Below are 22,887 nucleotides of genomic sequence, written 5' to 3'. Positions count from 1 at the left end.
CCTTATTTCTCTTGCTTTGATTTGTCGACAGACTACATATAAAAGAAAACATAGAATTAATACTATTATAAAAAATCCTACAGTGGATCCCCAAAATTCTTTAATATATTCAATAGGATTTAATTGTGATAAATTATCCATTAATCCCTTCAATATAGATTGACCTGTCAGAATTTTTAATTTTCTTTGAAAAGCTTCTGAATATGTCTTTATAATTTAATGATTTCTTTAGTTACATTATCATGATTTAACAAATGCTTTTTAACATTTTCCTAATGGAAATAAGTACGATTTTAAGAAATAGGGGTAACACAAAAAGTAGTTACATTCTAATCACATCTTAGCTTAGCTTAATTTGTCTTTGCAGGCTAACAATTTGATCTCTTAACATAATCATAGTCTGTTCTAAATCATTAACTTTAGTATTAATGTTACTATTTATACGTTATTGAGAAGTCCACAGTTGTTCAGAATCTTCATGCTATTTTTGCACAAAGTCCACAGTCTGTATACTTTGATGTAATGTAACTCCAGATACAGCAGTCGCGGTGGTTACAGCTATTAGTCCTATAATGATGGTGATGATCAGTCCAACCAGTCTCTTGGTTCATTTCAAGGACTTAAGATGTTGTAACAGCATCATGGAAGGGGAACCCTGCCACATCCGATGCATCTTTACTGGAATGTAGACTCCTGTTCAGGTTCTTAAAATGTCAAGACTTTGACTATTTTATTAAAAAGAATAGAAGAGTTAATACATGTATAAAAAGCACACTTATTGTAAGTTATTGAATAATTTTCAGCTGTTTATTTGGTTTCAGCTATTAACAAATATATAAAGCAATCTAACACAAGCAGATATAAAATGTGTTTCATTTTTCTTAAAGATTAACATAATATAATTAGAAGGATAATTTTTCTAGATTATTCCTTTCTACACTGTTTAAGTGCCATGGCTACTTTCCACAAATGATATTGTATAGGACCAAAGGAGCTTGAGGAGACATCCCTCCTCTATGCTATATGATAGTATGATTACTTTGATCACCAGCTGTAATTAAACCATTGTTCTTATGCCACCTTAAATCAGCACCCTGCCCTTTAACTTGGGCAGAGCTATGAGGGCTTTAATCTATAATGTTTTATGTACAGATGTATTACTTTTAAATCTATATCCTTGTAACAAACGTTGCTTTTGTTTTTTGTTTTTTGTTTTCGTCTCCTTTACTGTTATCTTTGACAATAGAGAGCCAAGCTTGAGCGTCTATGTTTAAACAATGTGGCTCATGTCCTATACATATAGGTAATTCCTCAACTCCTGTTGTATGATTTTCTAATTTTACGCCTTCTTTTGAAGGTGCTAAGGGACCTCTATCATTCAAAGGTCCTAGAAGCCGATTAGAGTCATTAACAAAAATAGAAAAGGCACTATTTTCCTAATGAATAGCTCTACTTAATGGAGGATTAGGAACATATGCCTAATAACTAAAATTTTCAGCTCTACTTACCGGAATTGTTACCAAAGCAATCATTGCTAAAAACAGGTTAGTAGCATTTTCTTTTTCTAGTAGCTTGTAGCATATTTTTACCATTAAAGGTCAGTTTTTTTTTTTTGTTTTGTTTTGTTTTGCATTTTTCTGAAGCTGGAAACAGGGAGAAACAGTCAGATAGACTCCCGCATGCGCCCGACCGGGATCCACCCGGCACGCCCACCATGGGGTGATGCTCTGCCCATCCTGGGCGTCGCCATGTTGCGACCAGAGCCACTCTAGCGCCTGAGTCAGAGGCCACAGAGCCATCCCCAGCGCCCGGGCCATCTTTGCTCCAATGGAGCCTTGGCTGCGGGAGGGGAAGAGAGAGACAGAGAGGAAGGTGCGGCGGAGGGGTGGAGAAGCAAATGGGCGCTTCTCCTGTGTGCCCTGGCCGGGAATCGAACCCGGGTCCTCCGCACGCTAGGCCGACGCTCTACCGCTGAGCCAACTGGCCAGGGCCTAAAGGTCAGCTTTTTAAGTTGAACCCAACTTGGTATTTTAGCCTTTTCAATACCAAGCAGCAGCACCTTTAAGATTCTTCTTTTGAAATTCATTTCTTCCATCTCTGCAATGGGCAGATATGGAAAGAATCTATTGTTTTTATTCATGTTGTTAGTTTAATTCTGCGAGCAGGACTCCAAAGGACTTCACCGGATTCTGCAATGACACAAGCAAACCCTCTTCCCCAATGTTGTACTACACTAGGTACCTATTGATTCAACTCACTTTTATAATGTATAGGTTGATTAATCTTAAAACTGTTACTTTTCGCCTGACCTGTGGTGGCGCAGTGGATAAAGCGTCGACCTGGAAATGCTGAGGTCGCCGGTTCGAAACCCTGGGCTTGCCTGGTCAAGGCACATATGGGAGTTGATGCTTCCAGCTCCTCCCCCTTCTCTCTCTCTGTCTCTCCTCTCTCTCTCTCTCTGTCTCTCCCTCTCCTCTCTAAAATGAATAAATAAAAAAATAAAAATAAAAAAATAAAAAAAAACAAAACTGTTACTTTTCGTCTAATGTCTGCAGCAGTCAAATTATCTTCTCCTGTATTTAAGAAATTTAAAGTAAATAAAACTTTGTGTAACATAATTTTAGGGAATAATCTTTCTTCTCCCCCCTTTTGTTTAAGTAACATATTTTTCAGAGTGCAATTACTGCATTCAATAATTGCTTGTTGGCCCTGGCCGGTTGGCTCAGCGGTAGAGCGTCGGCCTAGCGTGCGGAGGACCCGGGTTTGATTCCCGGCCAGGGCACATAGGAGAAGCGCCCATTTGCTTCTCCACCCCTCCGCCGCGCCTTCCTCTCTGTCTCTCTCTTCCCCTCCCGCAGCCAAGGCTCCATTGGAGCAAAGATGGCCCGGGCGCTGGGGATGGCTCTGTGGCCTCTGCCCCAGGCGCTAGAGTGGCTCTGGTCACAACATGGCGACACCCAGGAGGGTTGCAACATGGCGACGCCCAGGATGGGCAGAGCATCGCCCCCTGGTGGGCAGAGCGTCGCCCCCTGGTGGGCGTGCCGGGTGGATCCCGGTCGGGCGCATGCGGGAGTCTGTCTGACTGTCTCTCCCTGTTTCCAGCTTCAGAAAAATGCAAAAAAAAAAAAAAAAAAAAAAAAAAAAAAAAAAAAAAAAAGAAAAAAAAAAAATAATTGCTTGTTCTTGTGGATTATATGGAATTCTAGTAGTATGTTTAATATTCTAAAATGCTAAGAATTGTTGAAATTTAGTAGATGTATAGGCAGGACTATTGTCAGTTTTAATTGCTTTAGGAATGCCTATAACATTAAAAGCTTTAATAAGATGTTGAATGACACAATTAGCCTTTTCTCTAGGCAAAGGTGTGGCCTATCGAAAGGAAGAATAAATATTAATAGAACAGTACATAAGATAGTTTTTTAAAAGAAGAAATATGAGCAATATCTATTTGCTACAGGTTATTACTGTGTTGCCCTCTGGGATTCATTCCTCTCGGTAATGGAGGAGCATTTATAATACTATACTGAGGACAGTTTCTAACAATATTCCAAGCTTCTCACCAGGTTATTTTAAATTTTTGCATTAAATCTTTTTTATTTGTATGAGTCTTTGTATAACACTTAGTAGCTATTTTTATTGATCTATTGAGTAATTGATCAACTTTATTATCTGTAGTAGACATAGGTCCTGGTAAAGCTATATAAGAAGGAATATGAGTTATATAGATAGGCAAATTTCATTCCTACAATAAAAGTTGTAACTCTTGAAACAATTTGTGTAATCTAGAACTATTATTTGAAATATAAACAGTTTTTTATAAGTTTAATTGTATGTTCTACATATTGTGAATCAGTAACAATGTTAATAGGACAGGATGTTTGAATTTTGTCTTTAACTACAATCAAACTACACTGATTTAAGGTTTCAGAATTATTTTTAAGGATGACTGAAAGTTCAGCATTATTTTTATAAGCTATTAATATGTCATTTATATAATGGATTATTAAAGATTGAGGATATTTTTAACAAATTTTTTCTAAAGGTTGATTTACATAATGTTGATACAGTGTCTGACTATTCAACATTGCTTATTTAAGTAATATAAACTTAGTAAGAATAGTTATGCTTATTGTTATAGACACAACAGCTAGCATTGCTAGAAACAGTCAATGATGTTTTTTGAAGTCTTAGTCTTAATTAAAAATTTTTTTTGCCTCCTGGGCAAAAAAAAAAGTTTATTTAATTGTCAAATTTCCCTTTTTTCTATTTCCAACTTATGCCAAGGCTTCAATTTTCTGGAAGGTATCTACAGTCCTGTATCTGTGGAGATAACAGCAAATCCTCACCCCTACATTTTGTCTACATTGCTCTTGTAAATTAGCAAATTGTCCGTTTAAAAAGTTCATCTTGTGTAATATTAATAAGAGAGTTAGCATTAGCATTTTGATTAGGTTGAATACAAGCTTGATTTTCCTAAGTTATAAATTGTAACTCTTTCACTTTTGAAAGAACAGTCCAAGCTAACATTTCTAAATTTTTTTTTTTTAATTATTTTTATTTATTCATTTTTTAGAGAAGAGAGAGAGAGAGAGAAGTGGGGGAGGAGCAGGAAGCATCAACTCCCACATGTGCCCTGACAGGGCAAGCCCAGGGCTTTGAACCGGTGACCTCAGCAGTCCAAGTCGATACTTTATCCACTGCGCCACCACAGGTCAGGCTCTAAATTTTTTGAAATAAAACATTCAGAGTCTATGAAGGAGGATAGCAGTTCCTGCATATAAAGACAGGTAGTCCTATACTGGGAACAAGCCATTTTTAACTCTTTAAGAGCTTTGACAGAAATTTGATCATAGTGAGTATAAAAAACGCCTTGTCAGAAAGTTTAGACTGTAATTTAAAATGTTGCTCTTTTAATTATTTATAAGATAAATGTTTTTCTTTATCAGAGGCTAAATGACTCTTGTTATTTTCCTATTGTAAAAGAAATCTTAGAGCTTTGTTAGGGACTTTTCCTAAGCCATGCAGCTTAGTGACTACTGCCTAAGTGGGTTAAAAAGAAAACTAATGTTGCTTAGTAATAAGAGATGTATTAGCTTCTGTACCTAAAAGTCTTTTGTATTGTTAAGTCTATTATAGGGCATCAGAGGAACTAAATTCTCACTTTCCTCAGTGCCTCCTTTTTCAGGATGTGGCCTTACAAGCAGCCAACTGTCTGAAGCAGCTTGAGATAAATTCTTAAAATGACTTAATTTTGTTTAATTCCTTAGTTTTACAAATTTGAGCATATTTTACACACAAACAAGACAATTTTCAACACAGAAACACAAGTATAACATATAACTTTAATCCTAATACTTGAATTCTTATTTGATTTCAAACTTTGAATATCTTATAATGTATTAACCAAATTAGCAAGTCTTAAGGATCCATATTCTATTCAATTTAAATTTAAATGAGCGCTCCTTATAATTTCTCATTTTAAAGCAAAAAATATATGGATGAAACTATTTTTTCAATATAAAAGCCGGCATTTAAAATTTTTGTATATAAACACAATTCAGGCCTTAAAAATCACATTTTAGACAACACTAAACAAAAACTAAACAGAAATTAGAATCAGACAAAACAGACTAGACAAAGCAAAGAGAAACCCGGGATTTCAGAGCACAGTCAGACTAGAAAGATGCCTGCCTGATTTTAATCAGGGCATTTTCTGACAGAGGGACTGACGATGGATGAGACTAAACAAAATTTCCCCAAGAAAATTCTCTTGGCAGCTGCTGGGATATTTTCTATAGTCAGATCCAACACATGTCTCCCGCCGCAGTTTCCAGGCAAAGAATAAGAAAGAAACAAAATGATAGCTCAGAGGATTGTAGCTAAAACACCAAAGAAAATTAGTATTTATTTATTTTATTATTACAAAGACTAGAGAATTCTAAGGACTTCATGATTCTTCTATATGTTCTAATTCTAATTGAATTTGTACCAACTGATGTAAAGCTTTAAGCTTTTCTTCCTTGTCTCCAACTCTATTGATTTGCATCCAGGCTTTAACACAAGCAATCTAATCTGAGCTACAACAGCATCAGTATAACCAGTCTGTTGTCCCACATCTGCATGAACGCCGCCAACTCCGATGAGCACTTCAAAAGTAGCTCTCAGGGGATTATTTCTAGTGTTCATGCGAGATATTTGAAAAGCCTCCTCTCTCCACCAAGATTTTAATTGTAAATATTGTCCTGGTTCCAAAACCGTACTAGCAAGTAAATCCCAATCCAAAGGAATGATTAAATGCTTATTACAATAGGAAGAGATCAGACCTTTATCATATGAGGACTGAGGTCCATACGTAGCAACAGATTCTTTGAATAGCTTTAAGAAAGTAAATTCAATTTGGTCAAATTGGCTATTATGCCCTCCCCCAGGATCTGAAGCATTAAGAGGAAAAGGCTGTCGAATAATTGGAAAAATAGATGGAGAAAAATTACTAGAATTAGATTCTAAATAATTATGATGTATAAGCACCTGTTGCATTTCAGAGATTTCAGGGAATTGAAAAATCCTTCCCCTGCCAGTACCAATTAATTTTTGACCTTGAATTGGAGGAGCCGTAGGCTCACATATATCTTGCTTTTGAACAGGATAAGCAGTATACTGATTTCCATTCTCCTGTTGTTCCAGTGTAAATTGTAGTTTACTTAATAAATATTTTAGACAGGCCACATCATCTATAGGGGCTCCCTCATTTTTTAAGAAAGAGGGATGAAAGCCTGTGGATGGCTGAATTTCATTAACATTATCAGTAACTTCAGAAGCAGAGACAGTATTGTCCAAGTCATTATTCTGTTCATTCTGTGCTGAATCAAATTCTTCAGGCTTATTAAAAATAAGCTTACTCAAGTCTTTAACAGAATCTCCATCTTTTTTTTTTTTTTGTATAAGACATGACTTTATTGGTCTTTGGGGGGAATCTGATTTTAGGGGGAATCACCAGCGCATCACAACTGAGCCATTAATCTTGTAGCTTCATCAACATTCACTGTTTTCATGACACTGCTGAGGACTCAGCGGTTTCTGCCGAGGCTCCAGGGAAAGGCCTGTGGAGAAGTGGGCGAGCTCCTTCTGTATATCTATGAACGCCTGGTTCATTCGGCGAAGCTTCTCCTCATTCACAATGTTTATCTTCTTAAGCTTAGTGGTAACTGGTTTTGCTTTACTTTTACCCTTAAAGTTTTTCTGGCTGGCTATTTGAAACACACTCCTGAGCTTCTGCCCTTTTCGTTTGCTCTTGGCCATTGCTCCAGCCCAGGTTACACCACAGGCACGCGCAGGACTACCCAGAATCTCCATCTTATTGCAAAGGTCCAAGGGCTGTAGCAATAAGATTATAAGCAGCCCACATTTCAGCATCAAGTGGATCTCCGTGCTGATGAGCACAGCATAAAGATTTTCCTACTTGTTGCCAAACATTCAAATTCAATTGATTACAATGTTCAGGAGTATACCAATAACAGTGTTTCTGAATAGCATTTAAAAGATGTAACAAAACCTTGTCTTTTATCTGAGTCTGGGGCCTTTTTTTTATTTTTATTTTTATTAAAAAAAGGGTCTGGACCCTTTTTTTATTTTTATTTTTATTTTTTTACAGAGACAGAGAGTCAGAGAGAGGGATAGACAGATAGGAACGGAGAGATGAGAAGCATCAATCATTAGTTTTTCATTGAGCGTTGCTACTCCTTAGTTGTTCATTGATTGCTTTCTCATATGTGCCTTGACCGTGGGCTTTCAGCAGAGTGAGTAACCCCTTGCTGGAGCCAGCGACCCTGTGTCAAAGCTGGTGAGCTTTTTGCTCAAACCAGATGAGCCCGCGCTCAAGCTGGCGACCTCGGGGTCTCGAACCTGGGTCCTTCCACATCCCAGTCCAATGCTCTATCCACTGCGCTACCGCCTGGTCAGGCAGTCCCAGACCCTTTTCAAAGGGATGTCAAAACCTGTACATAATTGTCACATAATGAATGGGAATTTCCCATAACTTTGCTAGTTACCCGAAAGTATCGCGTACACAGCGCGTCCAACTTACCCTTTCAGGGTTCCATCTGTTCCCAACCTCTTCTGAAGACCCCCACGGTAGGCACCAAATGTTGTGAGTCGGGGGCACAGAGAGAGAGATCAGCAGACGGAATCATCAAGGACTAGCAAAGGACCACCGCTCACTCAGGCAAATGGCCCTGAGTTCATGCAGTGTCCTAATTTTATTCACAAGACTTCAAAAAGCTTGTTTACTGAGAAATTGGCATGACATCAAGAGTAACTTTTACTTAAAGATACATAGAGTGCACCTGCAAGATAGCTTAGTAACAACATAATATCAGAAGGCATTAATTGCTATTGCTTCTATGGATCCCACAACATTCCTCTGCTTATCTTAACCTTGGAAAGTACAGAAATCTTATGAAAATGTTTTACTGAGAAAAGCCCAGCAACTGCCTTCAGTCACATAGACTTGTTTCAGTGACTCGCCTACAAGTCACAAAACAACTTTCTTGGCAAAACAGTCATTTCTTGTTGGCTGTGTTCCCATCCAAGGCCATGCAATGGGTTATTCAGTCTTTTCGAGGGACATGGGGGATAGGACAAGTATAAACAATCCAGCACCACATCTAACATGGAGGTGTGGGAAAAAAATTCACTAAGCAAGTGAGGTGGGGGGTTGGGCAGACTGTCAGCTTACTGCCAGTTCCCCACACCTCTGTCCTCTCCAAATCTAACCTACAAAGACCCTGTTGGCTTGCAGTCCCCAACAGAGCTTCATGGTGTAGATGGGTTTTTTCACATATCTGAGCCTCCACTAGAATGGATGGCTCTCATTCTGCAAGAGGCTAGCCTGGTTTCTATTGCAATGTGCTAGAAGAGCTCCAAGAGACCAACAGAACATTTCTCAGTGAGCAAGTCTAATTCTCTTCTCTGTGTCACACTTGCTATTGTTCTCTTAGACAAATTGGTTAGAGTCACTGTGGAGTTATGTTATCTAAAGGTGTGAATACAGAAAGATGGAAGAATAATTTATGTAGTGATAAGATTATTTGCCTACACTTATTAAAACTGATACCATAAATATCTTAGTGTCTGTTTGTTCTCAAAAAGATAATTTCTACTGAACCAATCCTTTAAATTGATTGGTGGCTCAAAGTAAATAATGTTTAAATTGTGTAATTTCAGATTGTATTCCCCAAATAATTTACTAATTTATATACTATAGACCCAATCCTGTCTCTGTAAAAATACGCCAAATGTAATGCCTAATATTTATTAAATGTAGTGTACATTTGTTTGAAATTCATAAAACAGGTATGATAACATGTTGTGAGTCAGGGGCACAGAGAGAGAGATCAGCAGACAAAATCATCAAAGACTAGCAAAGGACCACCGCTCGCTCAGGCAAATGGCCCCGAGTTCACGCTGTGTCCTAATTTTATTCACAAGATTTCAAAGAGCTTGTTTACTGAGAAATTGGCATAGCATTAAACATAACTTTTACTTAAAGATACATGGAGTACACCTGCATGATAGCTTAATAACAATATAATATCAAAAGGCATTAATTGCTATTGCTTCTATGGTTCCCACAACATTCCTCTCTTTATTTCAAGGGATAACCTTGAAAGGAACAGAAATCTTATGAGAATGTTTTACTGAGAAAAAAGCCCAGCAACTGCCTTCAGTCACATAGACCTGTTTCAGTGACCCGCCTTCAAGTCACAAAACAATTCTCTTGGCAAAACATTCTTTTCTTGTTGGCTGTGTTCCCATCCAAGACCATGCAATGGGTTATTCCACTACAATAACATTTCCATTCAAAGCTGTATGAGGTGGGAAAAACTATACAGATGAAAAAAAATAAGGTTTAGAAGGGTTAGCATATTAGAATGTCATCTCATGTCCAGCAACTGAGAGTATTAATCATCATTCAACCTTTATGAATCTTAAAGTTTAACACTTTTGTTTCATGTTTGCTTTGAATTTATTTGAATATTAGTGACATTGGTATTTAATATTATTTTGAGTATTTTCAGTTTTTATAAATAAGGACTGTAATATTTAGCTATTAAACATTTAGGTTGGTCTTATATATTTTGTAGAATTTCTAGAATAAGTGCTAGTGAGGATGAAGAGAAAGTGAATCTCATATTGATGGTGGGAATGAAAAATGATATTTTGACTCTGGAAAGTAGTTTGGCATTTTCTCTTGCTATATAAATCACACACATACACAAATCCTTTTCTTTCCTTCTAATCTTCCAATATATAAGGGCTAGTTGGAATTTAGCTGTTTTAACCTACACTAATTTTTAAACTGTGTAGTTCAGCAATATTGTGACCAGTTTCTGAGTCAATAACCTATAACCTACTGGTCTACCAACAGTTTTCTGAAGGACTAGAGAACCTCTTGACCCAATATTTACTGCATCCTCATAGGAAAGTGCCACAGGGCAATAATTTACAAGCTTACTTTGCAGAAAATTAATAAAGACTACTCCTGACTCAGGTGACCATACAGGGTGTCTAGAGTTGGCTCCTTGAGATCTTCTCATGAGGCTGTATAGACCACAGGATTTATCCTAACTACTCTCATTCCCATCTCTAACGTAAGAACCTTAACCTAGTCCAGCTAGCAAGATCAATTTGAGGCGTTCTTAGGTCTCCCATGTTTATGGTTCTTGCCTCCTCCATTACTGAACCTTTCCTTACTCCAAACTCTTCATGTTATTAGTCTTGGCTTTTCAATACAGCGGGCAGAGACCTGGAGGTTGGTGACAGTATTGGCAATTGCCATGTAATATAAACATGATTACTATTTTTTTTTAAAACCCAACTCTATTCTCCTGGGAGCTGTCATATTTCCCTAATTTAAGGCCACTGGTCTCCAGGGTCAATGGTTCCACCTCCATCAGGAGTCTGTCCTTGCCTGACCAGGCGGTGGCGCAGTGGATAGAGCATTGGACTGGGATGCTGAGGGCCCAGGTTCGAGACCCTGAGGTTACCAGCTTGAGCGCAGGCTCATCTGGCTTGAGCAAAATAAAATAAAAAAAAAGCTCACCAGCTTGGACCCAAGGTCACTGGCTTGAGCAAGGGGTTATTCAGTCTGCTGAAGGCCCTCGGTCAAGGCACATATGAGAGCAATCAATGAACTAAGGAGCCGCAACGAAAAACTGATGATTGATGCTTCTCATCTCTCTCCGTTCCTGTCTGTCTGTCCCTATCTATCCCTCTCTCTGACTCTCTCTCTCTGTCCCTCTAAAGAAAAAAAAAAAAAAAAAAAGAGTCTGTCCTTATCACTGGGTACTGACCTTTCATGGCTTTTACTAGTTTTTAGTGGCCTTTTCCCCATGACTCACCCTCAAACATAATTTCATTTCCTGGCCTATGATTGCCAACTCCCCACGGTCAGACCTTGTCCTCCCCCCACTTCTCTGTTGAAAGGTCCCTTCAAGTAAGGTGACCAATGTTTTTACAATGAAAAGGACAAAAATAAATTGAAAACAATATCGTAAATAAAAGAAACATTTTATTGCAACAGTACACTATAATATGATATATGCATAATAAAACCATTAGTAATATTTTATATTATAATTATGTTTACATGCCTATTACTTTTAATAGTAATAATTATAAGAAAAAAGTCCTCATTTAGATACAAATATGTCACATCACATGCAATGGATTGACTGCATCCATGGAATACGGACATCCATGGAATATGGATATTTACAGATTAGTCTTCCAATATCAAAAAGGAGAACATGTAGGAGGACACTTTTCAAGGGAGGACGGAACTTAGAAGAACTGTCCTCCCTAAAGGAGGAAGATTGGTCACCTTACTTCAAGACAATTTCTACTAGAAACTCCGCCAAATCCCGTTTGCCTATTTGCGTTTTCGGAAGAGTAAGCTCCATGCTGTACAGACTCCTCCAAATCCGGTAAGATGGTGGCGCCCACTGAGATGTTTCCTAACTTTAAGCCCGAGTAGAGATCGCTGCCATGTTCATTTTCCAGTCAGCTGCTGAAAAGGGTTTACCCGACGCCGTTTTTGTGTTTTATAAGCTTGAGCCTGTGTATATATATCCTTTACTTATTTTTTTAGTGAACGGATGCTAGGAAGTCGAGGTTCAGCGACCTGGCATCTTCCCAGCCCTTCCTGCTCAAAAATTGGCCTCTTTGCCCTCCGTACAGCCGCCCTTCCAAGATGGCTGCCCCCACGGGTAACCCGGAGACGGCGCCGCTTTGTTGCCTCAGAGGAAAAACCGGAAATGCAGTTGTCTTAATCTGAAGGAAAGCCCGAGACCCGAATGAGTCACAGTTTGGCGGTGATGAGGGAAGGAGGGAAAGTTCAGCGAATTAAGTTCAGCCGCTGGTACTTCGTGACGTCTAAAGAGAATCAAGTCAGTGTCTGGTTCCCTGGGTGGACGGTGGGGAGGGAGGGTCTGTCGATGTCAACCCTGAGAGATGCAAGTGGCATTGTAGGGGGGCTCTAAGGAGTCCGTCATTGGGGACGGGGGAATGTGGGTTGGAATAGGATTTCTGTGGCTTCATGGGTGCTCTTATGGTTAAAAATGTATAGAGATCAAGGACTTAATCCCGAGGGCACATTTAGGGGTGTCAGCTGTGAACTCTCTGGGGCTCAGTGATGAAGAACCGGAGAGTGGCCTCAGCGTGGCTTGTGTTTGTTTGCTTTGCGGCTTTTCCCCGGTCCCTGTGTCCGGATCAACGTGGTTCTGAGTAAGCGTCTGTGATTCTTCTGTTTGGGGGTTGGCGGATAATTCGGCGGCTCTGATAACTGCGCCTGCGCACGTTTGGCTGCGGGAACAGATTTAATGTAGGTTGGCTGCTGCCACCTGCCTTTGACGTCCGAGGCCCTTCTTCACCACTAGATTTAGCACCCAGTCACCCCATAGTCTTAAACGGTCAGAAATAAAAGGTTTTTTGTACCCCTGAAACGAACATAATATTGTACTTCAACTGTAGTTGAAAAATAGATATTTTTTAAAAGAAATGAAAGTTTTTAGTGAGATACATGATCTAGGGATGCATTAGATGAATATCTATTGATAGTAATAGATTACTTTCAATTTAAGATGCAGCTCCTTTCCTTTGTCCTACAAGATGCCTACACACTTCTCTTGGTCATTTCTCTTCAGATTCTTTCTGACACAAAGAAAAGAACATTTGTGTCCCTTTAAATTCTGATCCTGAAGGATAATCTTTGTCAGAAATTGTAGTATGTTTCAATGTTAAACCTTGGTATTATTCAGATCAATTGCATATGTTTTTTTAACTTAATTTATATGAAAACCATTCACAAATTATATTTAACATGTTAACTAGTGGTATATATAAGGGAATTTAAGTGCTTGCATACATTTATATATAGGTGAAATGTTTAAAATATTATTTTTTTATTTTGTTTAAGATTTTATTTATAAACTTTTAGAGAGGAAAGAGAGAGAGAGAGAGAGAGAGAGAATGAGAGAGAGAAGGAGGGAGGAGCAGGAAGCATCAACACCCATATGTGCCTTGACCAGACAAGCCCAGGATTTTGAACCGGCGACCTCAGTGTTCCAGGTCCACGCTTTATCCACTGTGCCACCACAGGTTAGGTTAAAATACTATTTTTAAGAACATTTTATGATTGTACATTCACACATGGATTTGCCCCCTACCTCTCATTTTTAGTTAAAACTACTTAATTTTTGTGGAGTTGTAAATGTGCTATACTTTTTAACTCCTGTTTCCTTATAATTTTCTATAAAATAAAAATAAATTTTAAATATTTTATCAGAAATTATTTTTCTTTAGCGAGAGAGACAGGAAGAGAGATGAGAAGCATCAACTCATAGTTGTGTCTATTTAGTTGTTCATTGGTTGTTTCTCATACATGCCTTGACTGAGGGGCTCCAGCCAAGCCAGTGACCTTGAGCTCAAGCTAGCGACTGTGGGATCATAGACATGATCCCATGCTGGTGAGCCTGCACTTAAGCTGGATGAGTCAGTGCTCAAACCAGCAATCTTGGGTTTCAAACCTGGGTCCTCCACATCCCAGTCTGACACTCTACCCACTGTGCCACCACCTAGTCAGGCAGTAGCAATTTTTTTTAATTTTATTTATTTATTTTTTTACAGAGACAGAGAGTGAGTCAGAGGGATAGACAGGGACAGACAGACAGGAACGGAGAGAGATGAGAAGCATCAATCATTACTTTTTCGTTGCACATTGCGACACCTTAGTTGTTCATTGATTGCTTTCTCATATGTGCCTTGACCGCAGGCCTTCAGCAGACCGAGTTACCCCTTGCTGGAGCCAGCGACCTTGGGTTCAAGCTGGTGGGCTTTTTGCTCTAACCAGATGAGCCCGCGCTCAAGCTGGCGACCTCAGGATCTCGAACCTGGGTCCTCTGCATCCCAGTCCAATGCTTTATCCACTGTGCCACTGCCTGGTCAGGCGCAGTAGCAATTTTTTTAAAAATTACGGGAGCGCAGTGGATCGAGTGTTGGACTGGGACGCAGAGGACCCAGGTTTGAGACCCCAAGGTTGCCAGCTTGAGCACGGGCTCATCTGGTTTGAGCAAGGCTCACCAGCTTGAGCCCAAGGTCGCTGGCTGGAGCAAGGGGTCACTCATTCTGCTGTAGCCCCCCAGTCAAGGCACATATGAGAAAGCAATCAATGAACTACTACGGTGTCACAACATTGATGCTGCTCATCTCTCTCCCTTCCTGTCTGTCTGTCCCCTATCTGTCCCTCTCTCTGACTCTCTGTCACAGTCACACACACAAAAAAATTAAGTTTAAAAACTTTTATTTTTTATTTTATTTTTTTCTTGATTGATTTTAGAAAGAGAGGAAGGGAGGGGGGAGAGAGAGAAAGAAAGGGACAGAACATCAGTCTGTTCGTGTATGTGCCCTGACTGGGGATTGAACTGGCAACCACTCTGCTTAAGGACGATGCTCCAACCAACTGAGCTATGCAGCCAGGGAAAATTTTTTTAAAAAAATTTATTGAGCCTGACCTGTGGTGGTGCAGTGGATAAAGCGTTGACCTGGAATGTTGAAATCACCAGTTCAAAACCCTGGGCTTGCCTGGTCAAGGCATATATGGGAGTTGATGCTTCCTGCTCCTCCCCAGTTTCTTTCTCTCTCTCTCTCACTCTAACTCTCTCTCCTCTCTAAAATGAATAAATAAATAAATAAAATTAAAAAAATTTATAAAAAAATTTATTGATTTGAGAGACAGAAAGGAAGGAAAAAGAGGGAGAGAGAAAGAGAGAGACATCAATTTGTTCCACTTACTAACGTATTCATTTGGTTGATTCTTTTTTTTTTCTTTTATCTTTTCCAAATGAGGGAAGGAGAGATAGACAGACTCCCACATGTGCCCCATCTGGGATGCACCCAGCAACCCCCATCTGGGGGTTGCTATCAGCCGAGCTATCCTCAGCACCCAGGGCGATGCTTGAACCAATCAAGCCACTGTTTGCGGGAGAGGGAGAGACGGGAAGGGAGAGAGAAGCATGTGGTCGCTTCTGTTGTGTGCCCTAACCAGGAATTGAACCTGGGACGTCCATAGGCCGGGTTGACGCTCTATCCACAGAGTTAACCAACCAGGGCTGTAATTTATTCTAATGAAACAATCTGCTGTTTAACGCTGATGATTGACCTGTCTGTACTTTAGGATGGTATAGAATTTTTCTGTTTAAATTTTGTGACCATCCACTTGACTAAAGAGGGATACAAACACCTTAGGCAAATAATGATACTTTACTTCTTACATTCAAAAATTATCTTGCCTGACCAGGCAGTGGCGTAGTGGATGGAGTGTCGGTCTGGGATGTGGAGGACCCAGGTTCGAGACCCCGAGGTCGCCAGTTTGAGTGCGGGCTCATCTGGCTTAAGCAAAAAGCTCACCAGCTTAGACCCAAGGTCGCTGGCTTGAGTAAGAAGTTACTCGGTCTGCTGAAGGCCCACGGTCAAGGCACATATGAGAAAGCAATCAATGAACAACTAAGGTATTGCAAAGAAAAACTGATGATTGATGCTTCTGATCTCTCTCTGTTCCTGTCTGTCTGTCCCTATCTATCCCTCTCTCTGACTCTCTCTCTCTGTCTCTGTAAAAAAACAAACAAACCCAAAAAACCAAAACAAAACAGAAACCCAGCAATCTTAGCATCTCAGGCCGATGCTCTAACCCATTGAGCTACCTAGCCAGGGCTAAAATTTATTTTATTTATTTATTTTTTTACAGAGGCAGAGATAGACAGGGACAGACAGACAGGAACAGAGAGAGATGAGAAGCATCAATCATCAGTTTCTCGTTGCGTGTTGCGACTTCTTAGTTGTTCATTGATTGCTTTCTCACATGTGCCTTGACCGCGGGCCTTCAGCAGACCGAGTAACCCCCTGCTGGAGCCAGCGACCTTGGGTCCAAGCTAGTGAGCTTTTTGCTCAAGCCAGATGAGCCCGCGCTCAAGCTGGCGACCTCGGGGTCTCGAACTGGGTCCTTCCGCATCCCAGTCCGACGCTCTATCCACTGCGCCACCACCTGGTCAGGTTAAAATTTTTTTAAATGATTTATTTTTTAAGCGAGAGAGAGGGACAGACAGGGATAGATAGTCAGGAAGGGAGATGAGAAGCACCAACTCATAGTTATGGCACCTTAGTTGTTCATTGATTGCTTTACTGTTTGTGCCTAGACTGGGGGGGCTACAGCTGAGCCAATGACCCCTTGCTCAAGCAAGTGACCTTTGGGCTCAAGCCAGTGACCTTTATGCTCAAGCCAGCAACCTTGGGCTCAAGCCAGCGACCTTTGGGCTCAAGCCAGCAACCTTTGGGCTCAAGCCAGCAATGTTGGGCTCAAGCCAGTGACCTTTGGGCTCAAGCCATCAACCTTGGGCTCAAGCCAGTGACCTTTGGGCTCAAGCCAGCAACCTTGGGCTCAAGCCAGCGACCTTTGGGCTCAAGCCAGCAACCATGGGTCATGTCTATGATCCCATGCTCAATCCGGCAACCTATGCTGAAACTGGTGAGCCCATGCTCAAGTCAGTGACTTACGGGTTTTGAACCTGGGTCCTTAGCATCGTGGGCTGATACCCTATCCCCTGCATCACCATCTGGTCAGGCTAAACAAATTTTCAATTACAATTGACAAACTACTCCAGTGTCTTGACGGAAAGACTCCTCTGGACTCTTTTTTTTTTTTTTTTTTTAATTTTCTTTATTTCCTAATTACTTTGTCTGTTAAAATGAGTGCAGTTAAGTAGAAGAGTTTAAATTTAGAATAGCACAATCTGGAGAAATCTGGACAAAGTCAGTTCAGGAATATATTATTTATAGGATTCATACTCTGTGATTCATGTTGGAATATCATATGTGATGTGGGTTCCATTAGCTGGCAACATATGTCGAATGCCTCTCATGGCCATCACATGAGAATCATGACACGTTACATGATAGGCATTATTGTGATCTATTTCTACTCCTAACATTTCTACTACGAAACATGTCGGTTTTTCCACACCACCAATTACACAGTTTTCCAACTCTCCAGACACCAGCTAACTGTGTACACTTTAATTCCATTTTTACACTAACTGCCTGGAGTTACTGCCATACTCCATGAATTAAGGGCTCACTTTCACAAGTCTGCACTCAGTTCAAATGTGAAGTACTGGGTGCCCAGGGTGCCCATACCTATGACTTAGTTACAAATTAGAAGTTCCCACAATCTCTTCCTTGGGTTGAATAACTTATTACTACTGTTTGACTCAGGAAAACACTTTACTTGCATTTAGTGGTTTATTTTAAAGAATACAACTTGGGAACAGCTTGACGGAGGAGACGCACAGGGCAGGGTGAGAGGGAAAGGACAAGGTCCCACCAGGCACGCCGCCTGCCCCCACCTGCATGTGCTCACCCACCTGGAATCTCCAGGAGCCTGTAATTTACTATTTTTTTAATGGAGGTCTCATTCCATAGGTGTGCTGGGTTAAGTCTGTGGTCATTGTTGAGTAACTCATTCTTTAGTTATCGCTTCTCTCAGAAAGTTCCACACTTCTAATCACAAGGTTGGTGCCCTTGGCAGCCAGCCCATTCTGGAGCCATCTCTGGGCCCCCAGAGTCACTGCATTTGAGTAAACTCAGGTATGGTGGAAGGTTGCGAATTATGAGTGACAAGAGACAGCTCTCTTACCCCTCCCACTTAGGAAATTCTGAGGGTTTTAGGAAGTCTTGTGCCACAAACTGGAGCTGAAGACCAAATATATATCATTCTTATTATATCACATAGTCATCAACCATGAGGAGAAAGCAGACCAGTTCCTTGAGGGATGGTTGTGCTTTATAGCTCATAGGTCTGATGTTCACTTAAGACTGATTGTGCTTCAAAGAGGTGATTTAGGGGATGGTATCCTTAATATCAGTCCTGTACTGGCTTTCTTATGTTTCCTACAGCTGTTTCTTTTTTTTTTTTCCTTTTTTTTGTTGTTTAGGGAGAGGTGGGGGGAGGCAGAGGCAGGGACAGACTCCCACATACGCCCCATCCAGGATCCACCTGGCAAGCCCACTAGAGGGCGATGCGTCTGCCCATCTGGGCCATTGCGCCATTGCAACTGGAGCCATTCTAGCGCCTGAGGTGGAGGCCATGGAGCCATCCTCAGCACCTGGGCCAACTTTGCTCCAATGGAGCCATCACTGCAGGAGGGGAGGAGAAAGAGAGAGAGAGAGATATATAGAGAGAAGCGAGAGAGGGAAGAGTGGAGAAGCAGTTGTTTGCTTCTCCTGTATGCCCTGGCCTGGAATCAAACCCGGGACATCCACACGCCAGCCAACCCTCTACCATTGAGCCAGCCGGCCAGGACCATACCCGTTTCTTCATTTCATCTAATGTAGTATCAACCCTGCCTAATGATAGCCATGCATATATATGCCTTTGTCTATGTACATACATATGTTCATGTATATATTCTTTGAAGAATAATTTTTTAACAAATATACTTAATCATATAATTTTTGTATTTTATACATATTTTATACAGTTTGCTTAACATGTTAACACTGAAATTAGTCTGTGTTGTCTTGTGCAGACTTTCATTATTGGTTTGGTATGGACACAACTGCTCATGGTGAATTTAAGAATCTCTATTATATGTCTATTTATACAATAAATAGCATTTAGTTTGGTATTGTCAAATAGATGTTTGTAAGGTAATACAAAATATATATTGTTCTCTGCCCAGGGTTCTTGACAAGGACTCTTAAAACCCTTGCAAAAAAAAAAAAAAAAAAAAAAAAAAAAAAACCTTGCAATTTCCTGGATGATTGGAATGTTGTTCTAATGAGGTGACCCTGGGTGGGATCCTGGGTGAGGATTGGTTATGCCAAGCCATGATTGGCATTGCTTTTGAGAAAGTAGAAGGGCTAAAAATGGAGTTACTTCTTATATGAAGAAGCCTCCATCAAAATCTCAAAAGTGTAGGTTCAGAAAGCTTCTGGGTTGCTGAACACATTCAGGTGCTGGGAGGGTGGTAAGCGCCCAAACGTGATGGGAGCGCTACGCCATTTTGCACGTACCTTGCCCTATGCATCAGGATGTTTGTGCTGTTTATCATATCCTTCCATATTAAACTGTTAAACAGAAGTAATCTGTTTCCCTGGGTTCTGTGAGCTGCTCTGGCAAGTTAATCAAACCCAAGAAGGCAGTCCTTATAACCTCTGATCTCTAGCCAGTGAGTCAGTATGGCATGTGACAGCCTGTTTTTGCAACTGGATCTGAAGCTCTGGGTGGGGGAGGCAGTCTGCAGGACCCAGAGCTTAACCTGTGCAATCTGAGGTGATCTCAGGCAATAGTGTCTGAATTGAGTTAAATTGTAGGACAGCCTGCTGGTGTCACAGAGAATTACTGCTTTTTCTGGGGAAAATCCAGAAGTGTGGTGGTGTCTCCATAGTAAAGGACACTCTCAGGGAAGAAACACACAGGAGGGAAGACCTGGGTTTTTCCCTGCAGAGGAAGGAAACTGAACTGTTTTCCTTTACAGTGCTCAGATACTGCATGTAAGGACTGCAGGGGTTCTCGCATTAGCAAGAGAATTCAATGGTAACTGTCACAGAAACTTACTTGCATTTTCACTATTGTTGAATGGAGGGAAGAATGCCCAGTGGTAGATTCTATAGACATCTATAAAATTCTTATTTTTTTCACAATGTATTAAAGAAAAAAACCTACCCAATTCCTAATGGTAAAACAGCAGAATAATTTCATTTAACTTCTTTCCGTATGATCAAAGAGCATCACTTCATTAAACATGACCATGTTATAACAGGAATTCCTGACATTTGATGATGTGGCCGTGGACTTCACCTGGGAGGAGTGGCAGCTCCTGGACCCCGAGCAGAAGTACTTGTACTGGGAAGTGATGTTGGAGAACTACAACAACCTGGTGTCAGTGGGTGAGGACAGCTCCCCTGTGTCACTCAAATGGGGCCTTGTCAGTGGCTTTTTCTTTCTCAGCTGTTTAACTCTTCAGAGCAACTAGACAGTGTGTCCGTAAAGTCATGGTGCACTTTTGACCGGTCACAGGAAAGCAACAAAAGACGATAGAAATGTGAAATCTGCACCAAATAAAAGGAAAACCCTCCCAGTTTCTGTAGGATGATGTGGCAGCATGTGCGCACGTGCACATAATGACATAACACCGTGTATACAGCAGAGCAGCCCACGGCCATGCCAGTCAAGATGACCATACAGAGGAAAGTTCAGTGTGTTCTATGGCTCGCTAAATTCGAATCCGTGACTAAAGTGCAATGTGAATATAGGCGCATTTATAACGAAGCACCACCACATAGGAATAACATTACTCGGTGGGATAAGCAGTTGAAGGAAACCGGCAGTTTGGTGGAGAAACCCCGTTCTTGTAGGCCATCAGTCAGTGATGAGTCTGTAGAGGCTATATGGGATAGCTACCTAAGGAGCCCTAAAAAATCTGTGCGTGAGCCCACATCGAACTGCACTGAATAGGTATGAAACTGGGAGAGTTTTCCTTTTATTTGGTGCAGATTTCACATTTCTATCGTCTTTTGTTGCTTTCCTGTGACCTGTCAAAAGTGCACCATGACTTTACGGACACACTGTAGTTCTCTGAAATGATAGAATCTCGGTAGAACCCCAGATCGTTCTATTGTCACAGTCAAGATGGTATAATATCCCCTCTCCTGAGAAAAAAACTCATGTTACACATGTGATACTGGTTTATTCCCTGAAATATAACATTCTTACTTCTTGACTGATTCTAGTCCAATTTAATGCATATATTTTTTAAACGTTTATTTATTAATTTTAGGGGGACAGGAAGGGGGAGAAAGAGAGAGAGTGAGAGACAGGAACATCGATCTGTTCCTGTATGTGCCCTGAGCGGGGATCAAACCGGCAACCTCAGTGCTTTGGGATGATGCTGTAACCAACTGAACAACCAGCCATGGCCCAATTGAATATTTTTAAGTTTTCTTTTATTCTTCAGAAACAGGATCTCAAGCCAGCAAAGCAGAAGTGCTTTCCACGTTGGAGCGAGGGGAAGAACCCTGGGCAGTACAGGATGAAATCCACCATCCGGTCTGTCTGGGTGAGTAACTGACAACCAGAGGTGGGTGGCCGGGAGTGCAATGTAGTCAGAGAAGGTGTCGGAGCTGCATTACTGAATGGGGAAATTCAGAACCACCCCTTTGAGTATGAGAACCCTTTTTTGGGTACAAATTTAGAAAAAAACATACCCATTTTTGGCTTCCGAGCTCTGGCTCCTCTTTATTTTATCTGCATGTTGTCTTTGTTTGCATTGTTTTCTTCCCCCTAAAATTCTCAGATCTTCCATTTCCTTGTTCATGGTCACCATGCCTCTGCCTGTATTACGTCCTATCTTGCTATGAAATTCTATCCAGACCTCTCTGGAAAGACAGAACTTTGAAATTATAACTTTTAAATTATTTTTTAAATTTATTTTTATTTATTCATTTTAGAGAGGAGAGAGAGAGAGAAAGAAAGAAGGGGGAGGAGCAGGAAGCATCAACTCCCATATGTGCCTTGACCAGACAAGTGCAGGGTTTCTAACTGGCACCCTTAGCGTTCCAGGTCAACGCTTTATCCACTGCACCACCACAGGTCAAGCAACTTTTTTCTTACAATTAGGCCTTCCTGCTCTTTTTGGAGATGGTGATTTCCCTCCATAACATCCAACCCCTTCGTGGATGCTGTGTCCTTGTGATAACCTGGTTTTCATGCTGCATTTGTATCATTCTTTCCCCTTTTCCACTGAGGTTCTTTTTTTTTTTTTTTTTTAATTATTATTATTATTTTTAATTTATTCATTTTAGAGAAGAGAGGGAGAGACAGAGAGAGAGAGAGAGAAGGGGGGAGGAGCTGGAAGCATCAACTCCCATATGTGCCTTGACCAGGCAAGCCCAGGGTTTTGAACCGGCGACCTCAGCATTTCCAGGTTGGATGCTTTATCCACTGCGCCACCACAGGTCAGACTTCCACTGAGGTTCTTCATGCTCAGTTCTCATCACTCATAAACGTGTCCTCAGTTCCCATGAGTGAACCTCTTTCTCCAAATTGATTTCTTTCTCAGTATTGTCTAATGTAGTGTTTTTCAACGGGTCTGTGGACCCGTCCACCAGAAATTTACTCCACGAAGGAGTTAACCACCCTGATGTTGTGCTGCGTCTGGCTCAATGAGTCTATTTCAGGGTCCCGAGCGGGAAATGATACGAAATTGAATGAAAGATAGACAGAGACTTAAGGACATATATATCAGGATGGGTTCGGGAGGATGCCATGGCTTGCCA

The 22,887-nt window shown here is 40.8% G+C and overlaps 3 protein-coding genes across 3 annotated transcripts in view; 2 read left to right on the top strand and 1 right to left on the bottom strand.

Annotated features, from left to right (window-relative positions):
• Positions 1-22,887, top strand: part of LOC136332051 (zinc finger protein 585A-like) — a 227,534-nt gene that overhangs the window by 65,085 nt on the left and 139,562 nt on the right.
• LOC136329269 (ribosomal biogenesis factor-like) lies at positions 6,947-7,318 on the bottom strand. The gene has a single exon (XM_066265247.1). The coding sequence runs from the start codon at positions 7,297-7,299 to the stop codon at positions 7,033-7,035; it is 267 nt and encodes an 88-aa protein (XP_066121344.1). The 5' UTR covers positions 7,300-7,318; the 3' UTR covers positions 6,947-7,032.
• The window catches only part of LOC136332052 (zinc finger protein 615-like), a 43,312-nt gene continuing 32,687 nt past the window's right edge, over positions 12,263-22,887 (top strand). The window contains 3 exon segments of the mRNA XM_066271306.1: positions 12,263-12,446; positions 20,373-20,499; positions 21,567-21,668. Of these exon segments, the coding sequence (XP_066127403.1) occupies positions 12,354-12,446; positions 20,373-20,499; positions 21,567-21,668 (322 nt within the window). The 5' untranslated portion in view covers positions 12,263-12,353.

The sequence above is a fragment of the Saccopteryx bilineata genome, chromosome 3 (genome assembly GCF_036850765.1).
Source record: "Saccopteryx bilineata isolate mSacBil1 chromosome 3, mSacBil1_pri_phased_curated, whole genome shotgun sequence".
Lineage (NCBI taxonomy): Eukaryota > Metazoa > Chordata > Mammalia > Chiroptera > Emballonuridae > Saccopteryx > Saccopteryx bilineata.
The sequence above is the reverse complement of the archived record's forward strand: the minus strand, read 5'-3'. Positions and strand labels throughout refer to the sequence as shown.